At 40.0% G+C, this 18,844-nt stretch overlaps 1 protein-coding gene across 1 annotated transcript in view; it reads left to right on the forward strand.

The window, feature by feature from the left end:
- lrfn5a (leucine rich repeat and fibronectin type III domain containing 5a) overlaps positions 1 to 17,926 on the forward strand; it is a 155,094-nt gene extending 137,168 nt beyond the window's left edge. The window contains exons 9-10 of the mRNA XM_086095453.1: positions 10,557 to 10,830; positions 16,182 to 17,926. Of these exons, the coding sequence (XP_085951579.1) occupies positions 10,557 to 10,830; positions 16,182 to 17,078 (1,171 nt within the window). The 3' untranslated portion in view covers positions 17,079 to 17,926. The remainder of the gene's footprint in view (positions 1 to 10,556; positions 10,831 to 16,181) is intronic.
- Positions 17,927 to 18,844: the final 918 nt, after the last annotated feature.

Consider the following 18,844-nt stretch of genomic DNA (forward strand, 5'->3'; position numbering starts at 1 on the left):
CGCCATACTGTCGTCTTGCTAACACCAAATAGATGGCCTTCATATAGTATTCACTGACGGGATCGTGAGCCCGCCCCTCATGGTGGGTCAACTTCCCATCGGACTCAGCTCTGTTAGTATTGTGTTTACACCGAATGTTACCCATAGCTTCCTCTAACGTTACTTGTGTAAGCAAGATGTATGCGGAAGATTTAGCTCAACACTCTTTGCAGCGGTACACGTTGAAACCTTTGATTAGTGGAATCGATTGGATTACAAACATTTGCCGAGGGACGACATGGCAACATGGCTCTGAGGTAGGATGGCTCCCAAAACACGGACATTCTTGCGTCTTCTGTACTTTCGGCTTTTATTGGTTGCTATGTGCATTCATCAATTGTGAATTTGAGGTGAAGAATCTCGGCAAGTTGGCTAGTTCCCAGATCATGCTAGCTACACTAGCTGCGCTAGCATGCTACAACAAAAACAGCAACAACATTGTTGATTCATCACTTATTTGCGTACACTTTAACAACAATTTCAACTTTTGGGCTGCTGGGAAAGGAAAATAAGAGACCTTAAATAGGGTATATGGAGAGATATCAAAATCGAACATGTTGACCACCAGATCTATTTTAAGCCAGAGCTAGGCAGAGCTAGCAGCTCACATATATCACGATCGCATTATGGTAAAAGCATTTTTACCATTTTACAATGACACTTGCCTTAATCAAAATGGTCAAAACACACTTTGGTAGACTTTGTCGGGTGGAAATCCTTTCGATGTATCTTTGCAATTCCGGACACCTCTTTGTCCATTCTCATTTGACATTCCATTGAGCCGTGAACGGCATACAGTACAATGTGGGGCAAATGACGTTGTGTGATACAATCTAGAAGCTTCGTTTCACATCTTTGTGCGGCAATATTTTTGCACCATTGTGAAGCGGTTCGTGAAAATCCGGAATGAATGAACAAATGAATGAATCAAAGTAACTTGTAAGCAACACGAGCGCTCCTCAGCATTTGCTTGCGTTGTCTCGCTGGCCGTTTGCCCCACCAAGGGCCTGCTGGCTCGATAGGTGGGGGTTGGTGACGTCATTTGAATACTATGTATACCTCTGTATTCTGTGTCAGTAGCAAGCTTCCAAAGTGCAATGGCCACTCTTTTCTTGAGAGGTACACTCTTGTGATGGTGTTTTGAAACAGTAAAGCAAGTTTTTCCAGAGATGACCCTGGAGAGGCTCAAGAGTCATGATTGCAAAATTCATTCAGAGTTGCCTCAAAACCTCATAATGTTATCCGATTTTGGTCAGCCAATCCCAAGCTTTTCTCCGTGAGCTTGCCATGGATGAAAAATGCACGCTGTCCAGAAGCCCAAGATTATGAAATATTCACAACTAGTGGCTGAGTGCTGTGGGGCATAATTTACCCTGTGCAGGTAGACCGTGTCAGCACACAACACAGTATGCTCAGGAAGTTGATGGGAAGTGGTCCTCTCAGTAACCAAAAACATCGTCTTTAGTGCAGCTTTTTGCTTTTTCTGCTGCTGAGTCTTTTGTTGTTGTTCAAGTCTTATATTTTATCCACTGCCCCTGACGCAACCCTCAAATTAAATGCATAAATGAACTCAGTTTGGGTTGTTGGGGGAGGGAGGGATAATCTTGCAACAGACCGCACTGCAGCGTACAGTACTAACACCCACTCTTGGTTGATTCTTGCTTCTTAAGAAATGCATCGTAAGAACTGAACTCCTGTCAGCTCTGTTATTCTAGCAAGTTCCACAGTTCCCAACATTTTTCTTTCTATTTGTCTTAATTCCAGTCTTTGCACTGCATCATACTGGCATTTTATATATTTGGTGTACCTTGTCAACATTCACAAGAGAAAACGTAGTGTTTGTGTTTATAAGGCTAACAAACCTGATATACAGATCAGAAGCTGACAAAATTGTTATTATGACAGTTTCTGAAATTGCTGTTTGCAGTGTAGTTAAACCCCTAAATTAGCTTTAACTTTGACAATAAGTATTGTCAGAATGTCTTGTAGCATAGAAACAAATGAGGGTGGGGTGGGGCAGGGAGTCAGGGGGCGGTGTTAACAATGCCCACCTGTCTTGGGCTCAACATTCTTGTTCCACCTCTGACTACAATCTGTGTGGGCGCTTGTTATCCATTAATTCTGTCATTGGGGGCATTATGCATGGTGAAACAGAGATAAGAAGCAAGGCTCTGAGGTGTTTTCCATCTCCCTGTGAGACTTAAATCTATTAGTGGGGCACTGTGCCATCTGTTAGGTAATACACATGAGCTTTAAGATCAACTGCGATGCGGTAGTACTAGTAATTTAACTATCATTAATTACTATGTTAAAAGTGATCTTAAGCTTCTTCTGTATCTATGCGTTATATTTGGCTAGGTTGTTATAGAATTGTGCTTGCTTGGTTTATATTCCAGATCGAAACCATTTGTCCATTTTCAACTGCTAAGCCTATTCCAGGTCACAGGGCTAAAGCCTATCCTGGCCCACTTTGTACGAGAGTACACAATGGACCAATGACCTACCAGTCACATCAATAAGACAAAAAACTATACAATTACTCACACATTTGGGTAATTAAGTCAATTATGATGGCCGCACCCAGTGGTGCAGAGGTTTTTCAAGCTCCCAGGATAAACCCCCTTTACAATAACTTTGAAGTTGATTTTACTGCAATCTCAATGCCAATAGTGCATGTTAAATATAGCTCAGACGAATTATATAAATTTAAAGATAGTTCAAATCAAAACTGTGTCATTTGCATTTCTCGGCAGACTGCAGCTCCTACGGATGGAGCGATACACAACACGATTGATCAATCAATCAATCAATCAATAAATAAATAAGCAAGCAGTGTTCATTTTGACAAGAAATTTTAATTACATTTTTGTTATAAAACCACTGGTTTCCACCTTAATAAAACAGAACTGCCCCTTTCAGAGTGGCCTTTTATTGCGGGCAGTCTAAGGCACACCTGTGCACTAATCATGGTGTCTAATGAGCATCTTGATATGGCACACCTGTGAGATGGGATGGATTATCTCAGCAAAGGAGAAGTGCTCATTATGACAGATTTAGGCCCCGTCCACACGAAAGCCAGTTTCAATGTATCCTCACAATTTTTTTTACCATTTAAGCCGTTCGTCCACATGACGGCGCGGTTTCGAAGCTTGAAACCGATCACTTTTGAAACCGGGCTCTAGAGTGGAAAGATTTCAGAACGCGCCCCGTACGCGTCCGTTTGGACACCTTATGCAGGATACTCCTCCAGCGATGACGTAATGGTCGCAGCTCGACAACAACGCATGCGCCTATTCTCGCATGACTGCACGCGAACCGTCATTCTGTCAACAACTATGGCGGATAGCCGTGTCGTAGTCGTTTTGCACAGCCTCCTTAGCTTGCTTATGCTTTTGCAGCAAAATATTTTGCTTCTTTATTCCCACGTTCAACAAGTGGTGTTGTACTTGAATCACCCACCATTGTCGCTTCTCTTGTATTCGTCTTTTTCATGTTGTTATGATACATGCAAAGCCATGTTTGTTCTGTAGATTGCAAAAATATTTTTTTTTAAAGTGTTCGTCTTCTTCGCTGATTCTTCTACGCTTTCCGTTAACTTCCTGTGGCTGTGCTACAGCGCCACTCCAGACTTGGCATATACATCACAGCCGTTAAAAGTCCTCAGCGTCTTCTTTTGGACACACGCAAGTCTTGAAATGCCTCTGTGTGAACGAGATTTGATTGAGGAACGAACTTCTGTCTGGACAGGGCCTTAGACTGGTTTGTGAACAATATTTGAGAGAAATGGTGATATTGTGTATGTTGAAGAAGTTTTAGATCTTTGAGTTCATCTCATATAAAATGGGAGCAAAAACAAAAGCGTTGTGTTTATATTTGTGTTCAGTATAGATCAAATTCAAATATAACTCACCTTTGTGACATGTATGATGACTTAAGTTGTTTGAGCATGTTTGAAGAGAAATGTTACTAGCAGGTGGAAAAGAGTCATGTCAAAGGTCAGTCATTGGGATAATGTAGTAGGGACACATTAACGTTCGTTGGGTTGTCGGTAAGTTTAGGTGATCATGTATGGACCAGGTTTGTTGCGGTATTGAGTCGGTCTGGCGCAGAGACGGGTTCTAACTTTAACCCGCGCTCTCTTTCGGTTATGAGGGAACTATGAGGCTGCTTGCGTTCCACATCTCCCGAGTCCTGCACAGAGGAGCGGAGGGATATTTACCAAACTCTCGGTAGCGATGGCTACTGTGAGTTTTTTTTAAAACCATATTTAGAACAGTCACGGGTGTAAAGAGTTAGTGTTGGGGGATTTCCCTAGCATTTGGCGTTTGTGTTTTCCCACATAAATGTTCATTCGCAGTTTAAGTTTCGGTGTGTTTGATTGTGGTGCAAAATGTTGAATTTGACTCCTAAACTGCGATGTTAATTTGCTTATTTCAAGCTTTGCTCCTAATTCTGATACAATTAAAAAGTCTGGGCTATTTGTATTCATTTGGGCATTGGTGCAGCATACATGGTGTAGAAAAAGAAGTAATATTAACATTTTAAACTCTACGATGCACCTTTAAAGCTACAAACTACTTACTATATGGTCTCGCTTGACCATTAATTTATGAAAATTACAGAAGATTATAGTTTATTTTCCTTGTAGGAGAAAAGCACAGCCAGACATTTTGAAATTGGTTTCACAAAAAATAAAAAAACTCAGTTCACCTCATTTGCAAGATGCCACAGAACAAAATTGATTTGCAGCTGCATAATACTATTAATGAGTTAGCCCAAAGCAATTGACACAGAAAAATCCAGAAATATTAGACATTGTGTCACATATGGTCTGGCCGGGTTCTACTAAAAAGGAGTAAATTTCAGCTTCTGCCCCTCATCCTATCATTACAGCCCAGAGCCCCATGTCTTGTCTGTTGAATCATTGCCATGAATGCTTGAAGAATCATACATGGCTGTGGCCTGAAGGCTGTGTCCCATAATTAATCATATGAAATGGTCTGAAACAAAGCAATCTGGTAACATAGTTCACCAATCTGTGCATGGATGAAGGCATTCGTCTTGAGACAAAAAGCTGAAAGTGACTAATGGAGATTACACTGCCCTCCTGGCTTTGTCCAGGCTGGAGTGAGGGAAGTTTAAGTGATAAACGTGCACACACACACACACACAAAACAAGCCCTACATAAGCGGGCCTGGGTGTGTATCAGTGTTGAATGTTGGAAAAAAATGGCCAGCCAAGTGGGACATTCTCGTAATGGAGCTCCCACACATATGTATTGGAGATTTATACAGGCATCATGGTCAAATACATTTTCATATAGCATCATGAACTCTTGCTCATACCATGCATGTAATGAAAGTGTAATGAACCCACAATATACACCAACATGTTCCACACACAGGCACCCTAGGCTGATGGCTTGGCAGAGCGGAGTAGATAGATTAGTGTAATAGCCTCAGCCAAGGCAATCATCTGCCCACTGCAGAGTGTCAAATGTTGGCAGCAGCATTCAGATCAGGCACAAAGAAATTAGTCCACTTGGATGAAGTTGTCATTCTGTCAGTTTCAACAATTAAGGATCAATTGTATATGAAACAAAAAATATCGATTTGCATGAGAATATATGTTATGAAGTCAGCGTGAGCGAACTACTGTTAAACGGCAGTCAGTAGACCCTAAACTATTAACAGGTTTGAACATTTATAGACCCTGTTAAATGAATTTAGAGATTAGCGCTGCCATTGTTATTCAAATTGCAAATACAGTTCATGCTTGACATAGGCAATATTAGTTCTTGCGAAGAAGATGAACTTTTTTTTTCTAACTTTATTGCAATCTATAGAACAAACATGGCTTTGCATGCATCAAAACAACATGAAAAAGACAAACACAGGAGAAGTGACAATGGCGGGTGATTCAAGTACAACACCGCTTGTTGAACGTGGGAATAAAGAAGCAAAATATTTTACGACACGGCTCATCCGCCATAGTTACGTCATCAGTGGAGGAGTATCCTGCATATGGTGTCCAGATGAATGCGTGCGGGGCGCGTTCTGAAATCATTCCACTCTGGAGCCCGGTTTCAAAAGTAATCGGTTTCAAGCTCCGAAACCGCGCCGTCATGTGGACGAATGGCTTAAACGATAAGAAACTTGTGAGGATACATTGAAATTAGCTTTCGTGTGGACGGGGCCTATATACACACACACTAATGACAAAACGAGACACAGCTGGGCAAGACACAAGTGGTTGAGGGCACTGATTGGTTGACACACGAGGAAGGGTAGGGTTACACTTAATGAGACCAAAGGAGACACACAAGGAAAAACAGAACACAACAGATCATGACAGAAACTTAAAGAAACATGACAAAATCAAGCAAAACCCAAAGTAAACCTTAACCATGACAGAAAAAGCAAAAAACTACCCAACACCCAACCCAAATCATGATAACTGAACATAAATTGAATGGCTAAAGCTCATCTTCAGTATCCGGAAATTGTACTTTATAAAAGTATAGTTATAGTTACTCATTACTTTCTCAAAAAGTAACTGAGTTAGTAATTGAATTACTTCATAATAAAAGTACCATATTTCCAGGCAAAGTAACTATTTTCACTACTTTAAAAACAAAATGGTTTATTCATATCAAATAATATGGATTATTTTATTTATTTATTTTTGTGCAGTTTTCAAACATTTGAAATGAGTAGAATGTCTAGGTAATTCCACGCAAATTTCAGTATTTAATAATAGGGGTGCACGGAAATAAAAAATTTGGGCCAAAACCGAAACGCTGAAAAAAATTCATCTAGTCAAGTATGTATATATACATATATATATATATTTATATATACTGCGATTGGCTGGCAACCAGTTCAGGGTGTACCCCGCCTACTGCCCGAAGCCAGCTGGGATAGGCTCCAGCGACCCTAGTGAGGACGAACGGTTAAGAAAATGAATGGATGGATATATATATATATTTTGATGCTTTATATATATATATATATATATATATATATATATATATATATATATATATATATATATAAAGCATCAAAATAAAAAGCAATGTTTAATATCACTCATACTCACCATTAGCTACAAACCACTCCACATTTTCAACACGTATTAATACAGTAACGATTGAGAAATCAATGAGCTGGATGAATGAGAATAACCACAAGCATACAGTATGATACTATGATAAATACAATTGTTTTTCTTTTGTTAACTTTTTCGAGTGTCATCACTCATCAACCTCAATTGATTTAGGTCGCTGCTGATAACGCAGCTCTCGTTTTGGTCATGTTAAATAAAAATAGACAAAGGAACCAGGCGCCGTGTAGCTTATTCAACGGGGGCTTTATTATAGCTTGCGCTAATATCAGGATCATGGCCAATCACTACCTCTGAAATGTTTAGACCAGATGTGCCTTAGGTATTATTGACTGTTTACATGCAGGCAATAACCCTTTTAAAACCCAAATATTGGCAATACTCGGGTTTTGTAAGGCCATGTAAACAGGCGCAATAACCCTAATAAGAGCCCTAGATTACTCCTTTCATAACCGGAATTCTTGCTCATATAAATGCATTCGGAATGCCTCAATCGATCGGGGCAATGTTTTTCACTGTGCGTATGCTCACTATTTTCTTCTTTGGCTTATTTTCTTCTTCTTCGCTGATTTGATTTGCAAGGAATCACGGTCTATGTAGTCACGACTTGTTGCTCCGTCCTTGCAAGAGGAGCCGCCCTTGAATACCGTACATTGATTTCCCCGCTGCGTTTTCACGTTATGTTGTGTCTCTACGGCAAACATGCCACAGTTTGTGCCTATATACACATACAGTAAATACAAGTATATAAGTCCGTGCTTCTGGCGTGTAACCCACTGGAAATACTCAAGCCGTTGTCAACGAACAAAGGTAGCAGCGGTAGCTGCTCGGGCCCTAAAAATAGGTGCAATCTCTGAAGTTGTATATATTTTCACACACAAACTGTATAAATAAGGTGTGTTATCAGCACCATTAGTTTTACATAATATATATTTATAATGTCCATTTCTATGTATGTACAGTATATCACAGTATATGAGCTTGCAACACTCAGGAGTACTTTGCTTGTGCACACGCAAAAGCCATGAACCGTTAGTTAATAGTGGTCCATGTTTGTGGGAATGACAGTGTATAAGCCAGTGTGACCCAGCAGCACATTTACAAAGAAAAGCCACAGCAATTATATGGGAATTAATACGTCTATCTGTGTGCAAGCTGCGTGTATGAGCGTAGGACATTCACTGCAGCCATTAACCTGCAGAGAGAGAAATGTAACCATCAAGAGAAGCACAGAGGAGAGCAGCCTTGCTCAGTTTAGTGTTCACATGGCCTGTTCAGTATTCATAGGCTCAAAACGATGGTCACACACACACACACGCACACGCACTCCCACACACACACACCTATAGCCATGTGGCGTTATTTAAAACGGCACGCTAATGACCTATGCTGACTTTTTCCATGCCTTAATACTAACCACTAAACCTTTACATGCCATCTAACCTTCACTTAACTCTAAAGCAGATACTTAACTTGACCAATGCAGCCTTTTGCTCTGCTCAATGCACAAAGGCCGAGAACTGTGAACTGGCCCTCACTGGTTTTAATGAGGAATTTCATTAGCATTTTAATGAGGAAATCGGGTAAAGCTGACAAGCCATTTTGAAGAAAGTGAAGGACGAATGGGAAAATTCCCACATTAACAAGTGTCCAATAATCAACTTGAATTGCTGGCAAAGTACACAATACAGTATGTGGACTGAGGTGAACGCATTCTCTCGTACATGTACAAATAGTTAACAACACATCAGTGGAGAAAGATGGCTGATGTCTTATGAATTCTTAAATCGTGAATCGGTGTGCACGTATGCTTCTTCCGGGTGGAGCTTCTGATTCTTTGTCATTTCCAGAAAATATAGAGTGTCTCACCGTTGTTAACCAGCAAATACATTCGGAAGGTACACTGCAAGCTACTGAATGTATATCCTTGAAATTAACAAGGCTACCATCCATTATTTATATCATAGCATTACAACATCTGTAAAGTAGGTGAACTGGGATTGCAGTGATAATGAAAGAGACAGTGAAGCTGTTTTTACAAGACAAAACTATATTAATTGTGATATGGGGCAGTCCTGGATGAGACTCTCACTGACTGCAGTCAATATTCAGTTTAAGGTCAGGTTATTACCTGCATGTAAACATATTCTGTGGAGTTTTCGCCGTAGAGACACAAAATAACGTGAAAATGCAGAAATCAATGTATTCAAGCGAGGTTCCTTTAGCGTGTATGACGGAGCTGCACATACAAGTCGTTACTACATAGACCAATATTCTTTGCAAATTTAAATAAGCAAAGAAAAAGAAGGGCATGTGCACAGCGAAAAACAATGCACCGTTCAATCGAGGTATTCCTAATGTGTTTATATGAGCAAGAATTTCGGGTTATGAAAGGAGTAATTCAGGGTCTTATTCTGTTTTTTTAGCACCCAGAATAACAGCATATTCGGGTTATTGCCTGCATGTAAACGGAGTCACTGATATGGCCCCAGATTTGATTCCAATGACCCTACCCAGTATACTGAATGAGCAGGAGGGCCAGGGTGGCTTTATTGGGAAATAGGGCAAAGTACTTGACAAGTTTAGTAATTGAGGCTGGGTGCCCTTTTAAAACCATATGAGTCACAGATATTGACTATGTTTGCATGCAGTCAAAATTCGGGATAAAGTCAAATTTCTGCTCCAGAAACATAGATAGTCCGTTTATATGTGTGAGCGGGCAGAGTTAGTCCCGTAAACACATCACAATCTAAATTGCGACACAGCAGACAAGGTTGTTACACAAATAGACGTCATTTCTGCTTTTAACTTTCTACAGTCAATAAAAGATATGATATTTATGTCACTCACCATATTAATAAAGTAGCCGGTTTCCTCCTCGCTCCAAAAGTGTGCTGCTGTGCTTGGTCTGAGTTTCTCCATTTTTGTTTACCTCTGCTTGCATATTTAGCATTTTTGCCGTAGGGACAGAAAATAACGTCAAAACGCCGCAGAGAAATCAATGCATTCAAGTTAGGCTTGCTTAGCGAGTGGCAACATAAGACGGCCGCCGCACATACAAGTAGTTCCTGTACTGTAGACCAAGATTCCTTCCGACTAAAGCAAAGCATGCACAGAACACAAATAAATGTTCAATATGGAGGTGCCCCAATACAGTACACATTTATATGACCAATTATTTGGGTTAGAAAAGGGGGTACCCATGGGGTCTTAGTCAAGTTTTTAATTGTGTGTGTTTACATGGCCTTTCAATACCCGAATACTGCCAATATTGGAGTTTTGAAAGGGTTAGTGACTGCATGTCAACGTACTGATTGTTTTAGAAGCTGCTTGTGACACAAAATGTCAATTCTGATAATATGATTTTTTTGTTTCCCTTTCTGTTGTTACACAGAATGATCCCTCCATCAAGTAAGAGCTTCCTGGTCAACAACTTAGCAGCAGGAAGCCAGTACGATCTGTGCGTGCTCGCTATCTACGATGACGTCATCACCTCCCTGACAGCAACCCGTGTGGTTGGATGTGTGCAGTTCACCACCGAGTCAGAGTACATGAGGTGCCATTTTATGCAGTCCCAATTCCTCGGTGGGACTATGATCATCATCATCGGAGGGATTATAGTGGCTTCTGTGCTTGTCTTCATCATCATCTTGATGATACGCTACAAGGTGAGTCTGTCTGTCTTTCACCATCTGTTTGTCCAGAGATTAACATGATGTTGTTTGGCACGCTAACATATTTATTTATTTATTTAAGTTTTACGGAGGCTTATAGTCAGCAAACTCGCGTTAAAACCAAAACAGTTTGGCAGTTTGCCACAGAACGCGATTACATCGAACATGCTCCCTCACAGGTCTTTTTCTCTCCTTTGACTTGCGAGTCGCGACCATGCACAGTGTTGCGTTTATGAACTCGGCAAAACATGACAGTTTTGCCACAATCCCTCAACGGCAACACAATAAAGCACAAAATAGTTTGTTATAATATGCAGTACAGTGCTGAAAAAAAAGTTCCTCCTAATCTTTAAGGATTTCTTTCTCTTTTTTTTTCATTTCAGATGCATACCACATTTTGTTTTTGTAGATCAATTAACTGCTTTTAAAATACACATACAAGTGAAGCAAAACAAAGCTTATTGGATAAATGTTAAATAAAACAAAATAAAAACTGGTTGTGTTTACAGTGTATTTTCCTAATTTTACTCATCTGATTTCACTACCGTCAAGACCTACATTTAAAAAAAAGGCTTAGTCCCCAAAAAGAGTGAAATATTATAGTTTCATAGTTTTAGTGCTGTTTTGATTCAATTTTAAAATACACTAAAGATTTACTGCGAAAGAAATTCTAAAGCCACAGTATCACCATCAATTTATAAACATGTCAGAAATTATGGTACAAGCTTGCAAAATCTAATCAAAGTTCGATGTACTATAATCTTAATGGTCTTCATTATTACATCATTTGTACATACTTTTAAAGAATTCAAAATGTAAACTAATGGTTTTAAAAAGAGCAGCCGCGTGTTGGTTAAATATGCTGCTATTTACATATTGTCGCTGTCCTGTGAAAAACACGTCCATTATTGCCATTTTTACAATTATGAGATGAACCTGAACACAGACATCCCAAAAACGTAAAAATAAAAAAAAATGGACATAAATGTTTTTCACAGGACAGCGACGATATGTTCCAATTAGTCGACTAATCGCAACTACTTTTGATGATTAGTCGACTAGCAAAACAATCGTTTGTGGCAGCCCTATAAACAGTATGATCGGTATTTTGGTGAAAAATCACATGTTTACAAAGCGACAGATTTAGATACAAATGTATTGTACCACAGAGATAGAATTATATTACCGAATGGAAGAGCAGTATTTTAGTTTTATGTTATCCAATGCTCCCAGCAGCTGGTGAGTAGCGTGTGTGTATGAGTGTGTCACGTTGTAACACGTGAAAGCGAAACAGCATCTGGCTGTAGTTTTAATAGGTTGGGAACACAAAATGTCTGCTTTTTGGAAGTATTTTGATTTGGAAAGCAACAACAGCGCAATAGTGACTTTCAAAGTCTGTACATTTTAGTACCAAATTACGTAATTGGGTCTGCATTCAGCACTACCGAGAAATGACTTGTTAGTTACCTCTTAGGAGTGGAATTAAGTGCTCTAGTTTTACTTTCATAATGTTGTAGTGTACGTTTGAAATTGATTTATTGACCATTTGTGAAGATTTTGTTAGGAGTATATTCCACCTTTTTTTATGTGCCTGGGCTTGCACACTACGGGTATTCCTCCCATCCATATTTCTGACACACCCGCTGCGCATAAACTGGGTAGGAACAAGCTAGCACCAAAGAGGCGTGACTCACTGACAGCTGAGGGTGGCTTCAAATCATAGAAACATGGATTTATCCCAATCATATTTGCAAATGGATTTAAAATCCATGCAGCAGCGGATGCAGTGTGTTGTCGGCCAGCTGAGACATGTGGACCCCTCCGGTTGGCAACTTAGGATAGCATGTTTTTATTCTATGAAATAAAACCAATACAATAAAATTATTCAGAATAATGTACTTATGACTCACGGTTGGAGGTTTATCTACCCACAGTGCTCTAGATCAGTGGTTCTCAACCGCGGTCCTTGAGTACCGCTATCCAGTTGTCCATGTCTCCCACAGCCAACACAGGTGTTTCAAACGATCAGCTAATCAACAAGCTCTGCATCAGGCCTGATAACAATCCTCAGCTGTGTTGGCTGAGAGAGACATGGAAAACTGGCTAAATAGGGGTACTTGAGGACCAGAGCTCTAGATCAGTGGTGTCAAAGTCCAGTCCTTGAGGGCCTGAATCCTGCATGTTTTAGAGGTTTCCCACGTTCAACACAGCTGATTCATATTTAAGCTCATCAACAAGTTCTGCAGGAGCCTGATAATTATCCTGATCATTGAATCAGGTGCGTTAGAGTAGAGAAACCTCCAAATCATGCAGGACTCAGGCCGTCGAGGACCGGATCTTGACTCATGTGCTCTAGATCAACAGTCTCCAAGCTTTTTGCGTCATGCGCTGGTTTTACTTAGACATACAGTACTTTGACGAGCTGGCATACAAATAAAAGCAAATGATTAAACTCATGATTACGTCATTACGACAAATGTAGTTCTTGTAATTGGTGAAAGGTCCCTTCATCGATCCAGTCCTATCTTGGGGTAATTCTTGTTTTCTTCCAAAAATAACTTTAAAGGTTTGTCTTTTAATTCTGCCCTGGAAACATGTTTGAATCTCTCCTCCCAATTGTCGGTGAGGATCGCAAACAAACGTCGAAAATGCAGTAATTTAATTCTAGGCTAAAAATCACAGCTCAAACGCTGTAATAGACTCTTTGATCAACTCTATAATATATATTTAGTTGTTGTTGTTCAGTGTCTACGCGGCCATGCATGGTGGTCAGGGACTCCTGCTCAAGATTATTGAAATCATAAGTTCCAGTTAGCAGGTGTTCTGGCTGTACACCTGAGCTTTTATGTCAATGTATTGGTGTGTGCCAATGTTGGCATACTGCAAAGTTTTGCAATAATAAAAAAAAGAAGACAGTACGACAGTAAGTGGACGGAAGAATCTGTGCAGGCAGAAAAGTATGCAACTCCCCACCTTTTCCCGTTCACATAAACAAGAGAATATGGCCCTTACAGTACTAAATGGAATTTCCAATACTGTACATGATAATTGTCTTTTTGTCCTGAGTTATTTCCTCAGGGAAGTCATAAATGGTCGGGAAAGTTGGCTGTAAGGACAAATTAAATACTTTTGCAGTGTGTGCACAATTGGTATGCATTTTTTTCTTTCCTTCTCAACGAAAGGAAAAATTATTCTTATTAAGTGAGTAGGCTGGAGTAGACTATCAAAGATAAGAATTGGGATACCAAACTAGGATGATAATAACTACTGATATAAATCTTCCCACTTAAACATCCATTACTAAAATTGTTAGACAGTCATTACAACTGCAGAGTCTAATAAGATTTAAGCAATATTTGTATGTTTCAGACCAGCACCAAAATGTAATGGTTCTTTCTTGCTCCATGCAACACATTTTTACAAATTATGTAGTATTGATCGAACAAACCAGCCTAAATTGATGAAATCACAACCTCTGGCCTTTCGCGACTGGCAAAGGTAACTGTCAGAGTTAAGAATTTCATATACTGTAAAATCCTGTGAATAACACTTAAAAAAACAAAAACAATTATTAGTTTCAAAGAAACACCAAAAAATTCACATTGTGTAGACGTTAACCATTACCTAGGTGTTATTTAAAAAACAAACAAACAAACAAAAAACCCTGATATAGAGTGCATTTAATTTACAACGCAACTCAATATGCTACACGTACTGCAAAGGTAAAAGTAAAAAAAATGTTTTACTAAAATTACTAAAGGAGTGTAACATGCAAGAGCAAGATTTTTGAATACATCATTTGAAAAATACTTTGGAAAAACCTGAAGCATCGGTATGGGAAATTATATATTTTTTTAACCTGCATTTAAAAGCATTTATATTTTGACTCTGATAATGAAGTATACTAGAAAATCAGGGGAAGTACAGAGGAAAAAAATCGCCTTATAAGGGTGATTTTGTGGGGCGTAATATAAACGGGCGTGTGTTATTCATAGGACATATAGAATGGTGGTTGTGAGGTTCGAGGTGGTTTTTGTTCTTGTTGTCACTTCTTTTTTTTACCTACACAAATATTAAAAACAGTTGGTGACTTTGCGTGGATGCTTACTATTCGTGAACATGCTTTCCATGATGCTAAATTTTGGCTGGAGTGCTGTGAAGTGCTTGAAAAAATTTCACAATAAAGTTATCTGATCAAAAGTTATTGAATTTGAACTTGAGGAAGGTTGACTGGATGGACTATATTGCAGTTGTACCGGTACATAAACAGAACTAGTGCTGTCACTATGGAATATTTTTTTAGAATTGATTAATCTTATTCAATCGATTAATCAACTAATTGGATTGATTTAAATTTTGCAATAGTATAGCAAGTGTATTACAAAAGCATTTTGTTCCCTGATTACTGTTTATTAAGCAGTGTTTGCTGTTCATTTCATGCTTCGTAAAGTGGGATTGATGTTGTACTATATTGCCAGCTCGGTCATTGTTTTCCAAAGTAAAAACAGAGTTTGCAAATGTCTTATTTTGATTAAACAAAGAAGATGATCAGTCTCCTTTCATGAAGGACTACAGAAATCAGTGAACATTTACTGATGACGTGCTGAAATCAGAGGATGTGGACACATTTATATAAAAAAATTGCTTCAAACAATTACTTGATTATTAACTCATTCAATCCCAGCCATTTTCCCTGAAGCAACCCCCTTCGCTCCCGGCTGTTTTACTGGAATTGTACAGATGTTGCAAGGCCTACATAATATTGTGTTCTATTGCTATAAAAACATGGAACCTACCAAAAGAAAGATTAAAGTATCTTCTTTCGTCAGGAATAAAAAGTATATTTCTACCTGTTTCAGTTTTGCAGCAATTAGCATTAGAATATAGCTAAGTTTAATCATTATTCACAAATCGGTCTAGAACTGTGGGGAAATCAGCTTGTTTTCAACAAGGCCCTGGTTGATCTTTTATACTCTGCTGCCACCTGATGGCCGTTTTTGTAATAGCTACCATTGTTTCAAGCATTCTCAGTTCAGAGGCTGCATCAAGGCCTTATGTATGCTCTAGCATAAAAAACGTATAAATACGTCTTTGAGAGCATGGTCATATTTAAAATACAACATATTTATATGTTTTTGGGAGCAAATGAGTTAAAATAGTTGTCGATTCATTTGATAATCGATTAGTTGTCTCTTTATCGATTCATTTTGACAGCTCTAATCTGCACTGACTATGAATTTGTTTCTGGTTGTGATGTCAGGTGTTTATAGTTTATAATCAACTATTCAGTGAGTGTATATCAGGGCAAAATAGTCACTGTTTTTTCTGTGTTTTATGCCCCACAGGTGTGTAACCCAGGAGATGGCGTTAAAGGCATGTCAATGTCGATGACGAACGTTCACTCTCAGACAAACGGGCAGCATTCGCAAAGATGCAGCGTGACTCCGAGCACCTCCAAGCTCGGCTCAATTGGATTAGAGGACCTGTCAGGAGGCTCAAAGAAGAGGAGTGGAACAGGAGGAGGGAAGGACGTGACAACTCTTTCATCCAACTCTTCTCTGCCGGACTGCTCCACGGACACATCTGTTCTCAGCCAGCATTGGACAACAGCTGGAGCGGAAGAACAGGTGAAAGCGGGTGAGGAGAGAGCTCGAGCCAGCGTCTCCTCACCCGCTGCCACCGGCTCACTAGGCAGGCCAAAGCGGAAACCCGCTCCCGTTAAACCAGGCTCAGCTTGCTCAAACACCTCAGCTGCTCTGGAGAATCTCCCTAGTGTGACCCCTTGCCCCTCTTCCGCTTCTGCCTCTACAACCTCTTCCACTCTCCCCCCTCCTTCCACTACGATAGATTTCCTCAACACCAACCGCAACAATTCCACCTCACTTAACCAAGCCCCGCCTCCTCCCATGGCCAGCCCTAGTCCACTTCCCACCATCCGCTATCGAGAAACACCCATTCTGCGCCGGGCTCCTCGCGCCCACACCTCCTCCGCTGCCAAGTACCAGACTCTCCCTGCGGAGGAGGGAGGCAGGAGCCGGCCAAGGAGGAGATACTCCCTCAGTGAAGGAGGCGCAAAGACTCTCTCGAGTCATCGAGGGAGCGCAGCAGCGCCAAAATTAGGACGTATAGTGCGGGACAAAAGGAGTCAATCAATGAGTGGAATGGTCCTCTCCAAAGAAGGGGAGGGCGACTCTGATAGGGGGCGCTGTGATTCGGACTGGATCTTGGAAAGCACGGTTTAAATTTAAACCAGACAACAAAATACACAATATGTATTGTTGTTGATTTTTGGTTGTTATTTTGGGTGTGTCTGAATTGTGTTTGTCTGCGTGAGTGAAGGGTAAATTGAGGCTGCATTGTGTGAATATTGTGTTCAGTTTTGACGACTTCTTTTTCAAGCATTTATTTTTTGTCAAAGTTTCACAGAATTTTTTTCTCAGCGTTTTTGTTTCCACTATGACAGTTTTTGTATCTGTTTCAAAGTCTATCATTCAGCAAGCGGATATCTTGCCTTGTCTTGTTGCGTCCTCGACTTGTCCTGTTGGTTCCACTTTATAGCACAAAAAAATACAAGACAGTGGATTCACCACATCAGTTTCACTTGATCTGCAAATAACACAAAAAGGGAATTCTAACTGGGAAAACAATTAAATAAAAAACATCCAACTGCACAGTCCACCATTCAAGAGTCATTCAAGAGCAAGTGTGTGACCACACAGTGGCAAGAGATAGCAGTCGGTGCCTTCTTTTGCACAAAGATACTCTAACTGGAAGTAGCTCTCGGACAGAGGAAGACCGAAGTTTTCACGCAGCCTTTCTTACCTTCTGAGAAATAGGTGGTGTTTCTTGGCAAATAGACTGAATTTTGGGTTGGGAACCCAAATCGAGACTTTATGGACCTCATATGAAATTGATATTTTTTAAAGGGAAGAATATACAAAAAAAACATGAAAAAAGCAAAAGCTTTTTGCTGACATTGGTATACTTCAGCCTGAGTTGGTCACATGTTCCCAAAAAGCTCATGTACAGAAAAAGACAACATGTACTGTGTTGCTATGTTGTGTAAAATAAAAAAAGGGTTGAATTGAAAACTTCTGGTGTCATGGTTGGAACAAAGTAAGACATTATGAATTATTATGAATTGTTTCAGGTGAAGACTTTCAGGACACTGTGAGTGTTATGCTATGTTCACACCAAACCGAAAATATTTTTATGAGACACTGGTCTCGCCCGTGTTTGTTCGCGAGGTTCTCCAATGGGATTTGTTTCGCGCCGTGCCGCAACGGAATAAGAGGAATTCCGCTTTGGTTGGTGGTGCTAACTTTATTGTAGCATTGCTAGGTTGTGTCACACTTCGACAATCAAACAAACAAACTCACCAGATAAGCCAACCTCCACACTTATCTTACTCCAAGCAATCTCCTTTTTGGCCCGGTCCCGGTACACGTAACTTGCTGTGTCGTACAGCTCCGGGTGCCTGCAAACCGTGACGTTAAAGCTATCCTCCATTGCTATGCTACATGTTCTGCACACAATATGGGTGTATTGCAACCGCTTCCTGCGTTTTGTCTGCTGTGTGACGTATTTGGTGACACCCATTGGCTGCCAATAGTTCAATTCAGCCAACGCCAACGAAATAGGCGCAGTAGCGAAATGCTCGCCAGAAATGTGCCAAACGCGCCGCCAGAAACACCTCTCCGACTGTTGGTGTGAATGTAGCATTAGCGAAGGTAGCAAATGTTGATTTTCTCGTCAGGGTTCATTCAAGGTTGTCAACAGTTTTAATGTTTTTTCCGACATGGACATGTTCAAAATTTCCAGTGACAAGAAAAAACTTTTAGCAAACATTCCAACATTGAACAAACACTGAACATTCCCTACCTTGGCAAACACAAACATTAACCGTAGGGATGTAACGATGCATCGAAAATCGATTTAATACCGATGTAAACTGCTTAAAATATGCATTGATGTAAAAAATAAAAGCATCAATTCACAACGACATGTT

The sequence above is a fragment of the Leptonotus elevatus genome, chromosome 14 (assembly GCF_054856555.1).
Source record: "Leptonotus elevatus isolate MCC_2025b chromosome 14, RoL_Lele_1.0, whole genome shotgun sequence".
Lineage (NCBI taxonomy): Eukaryota > Metazoa > Chordata > Actinopteri > Syngnathiformes > Syngnathidae > Leptonotus > Leptonotus elevatus.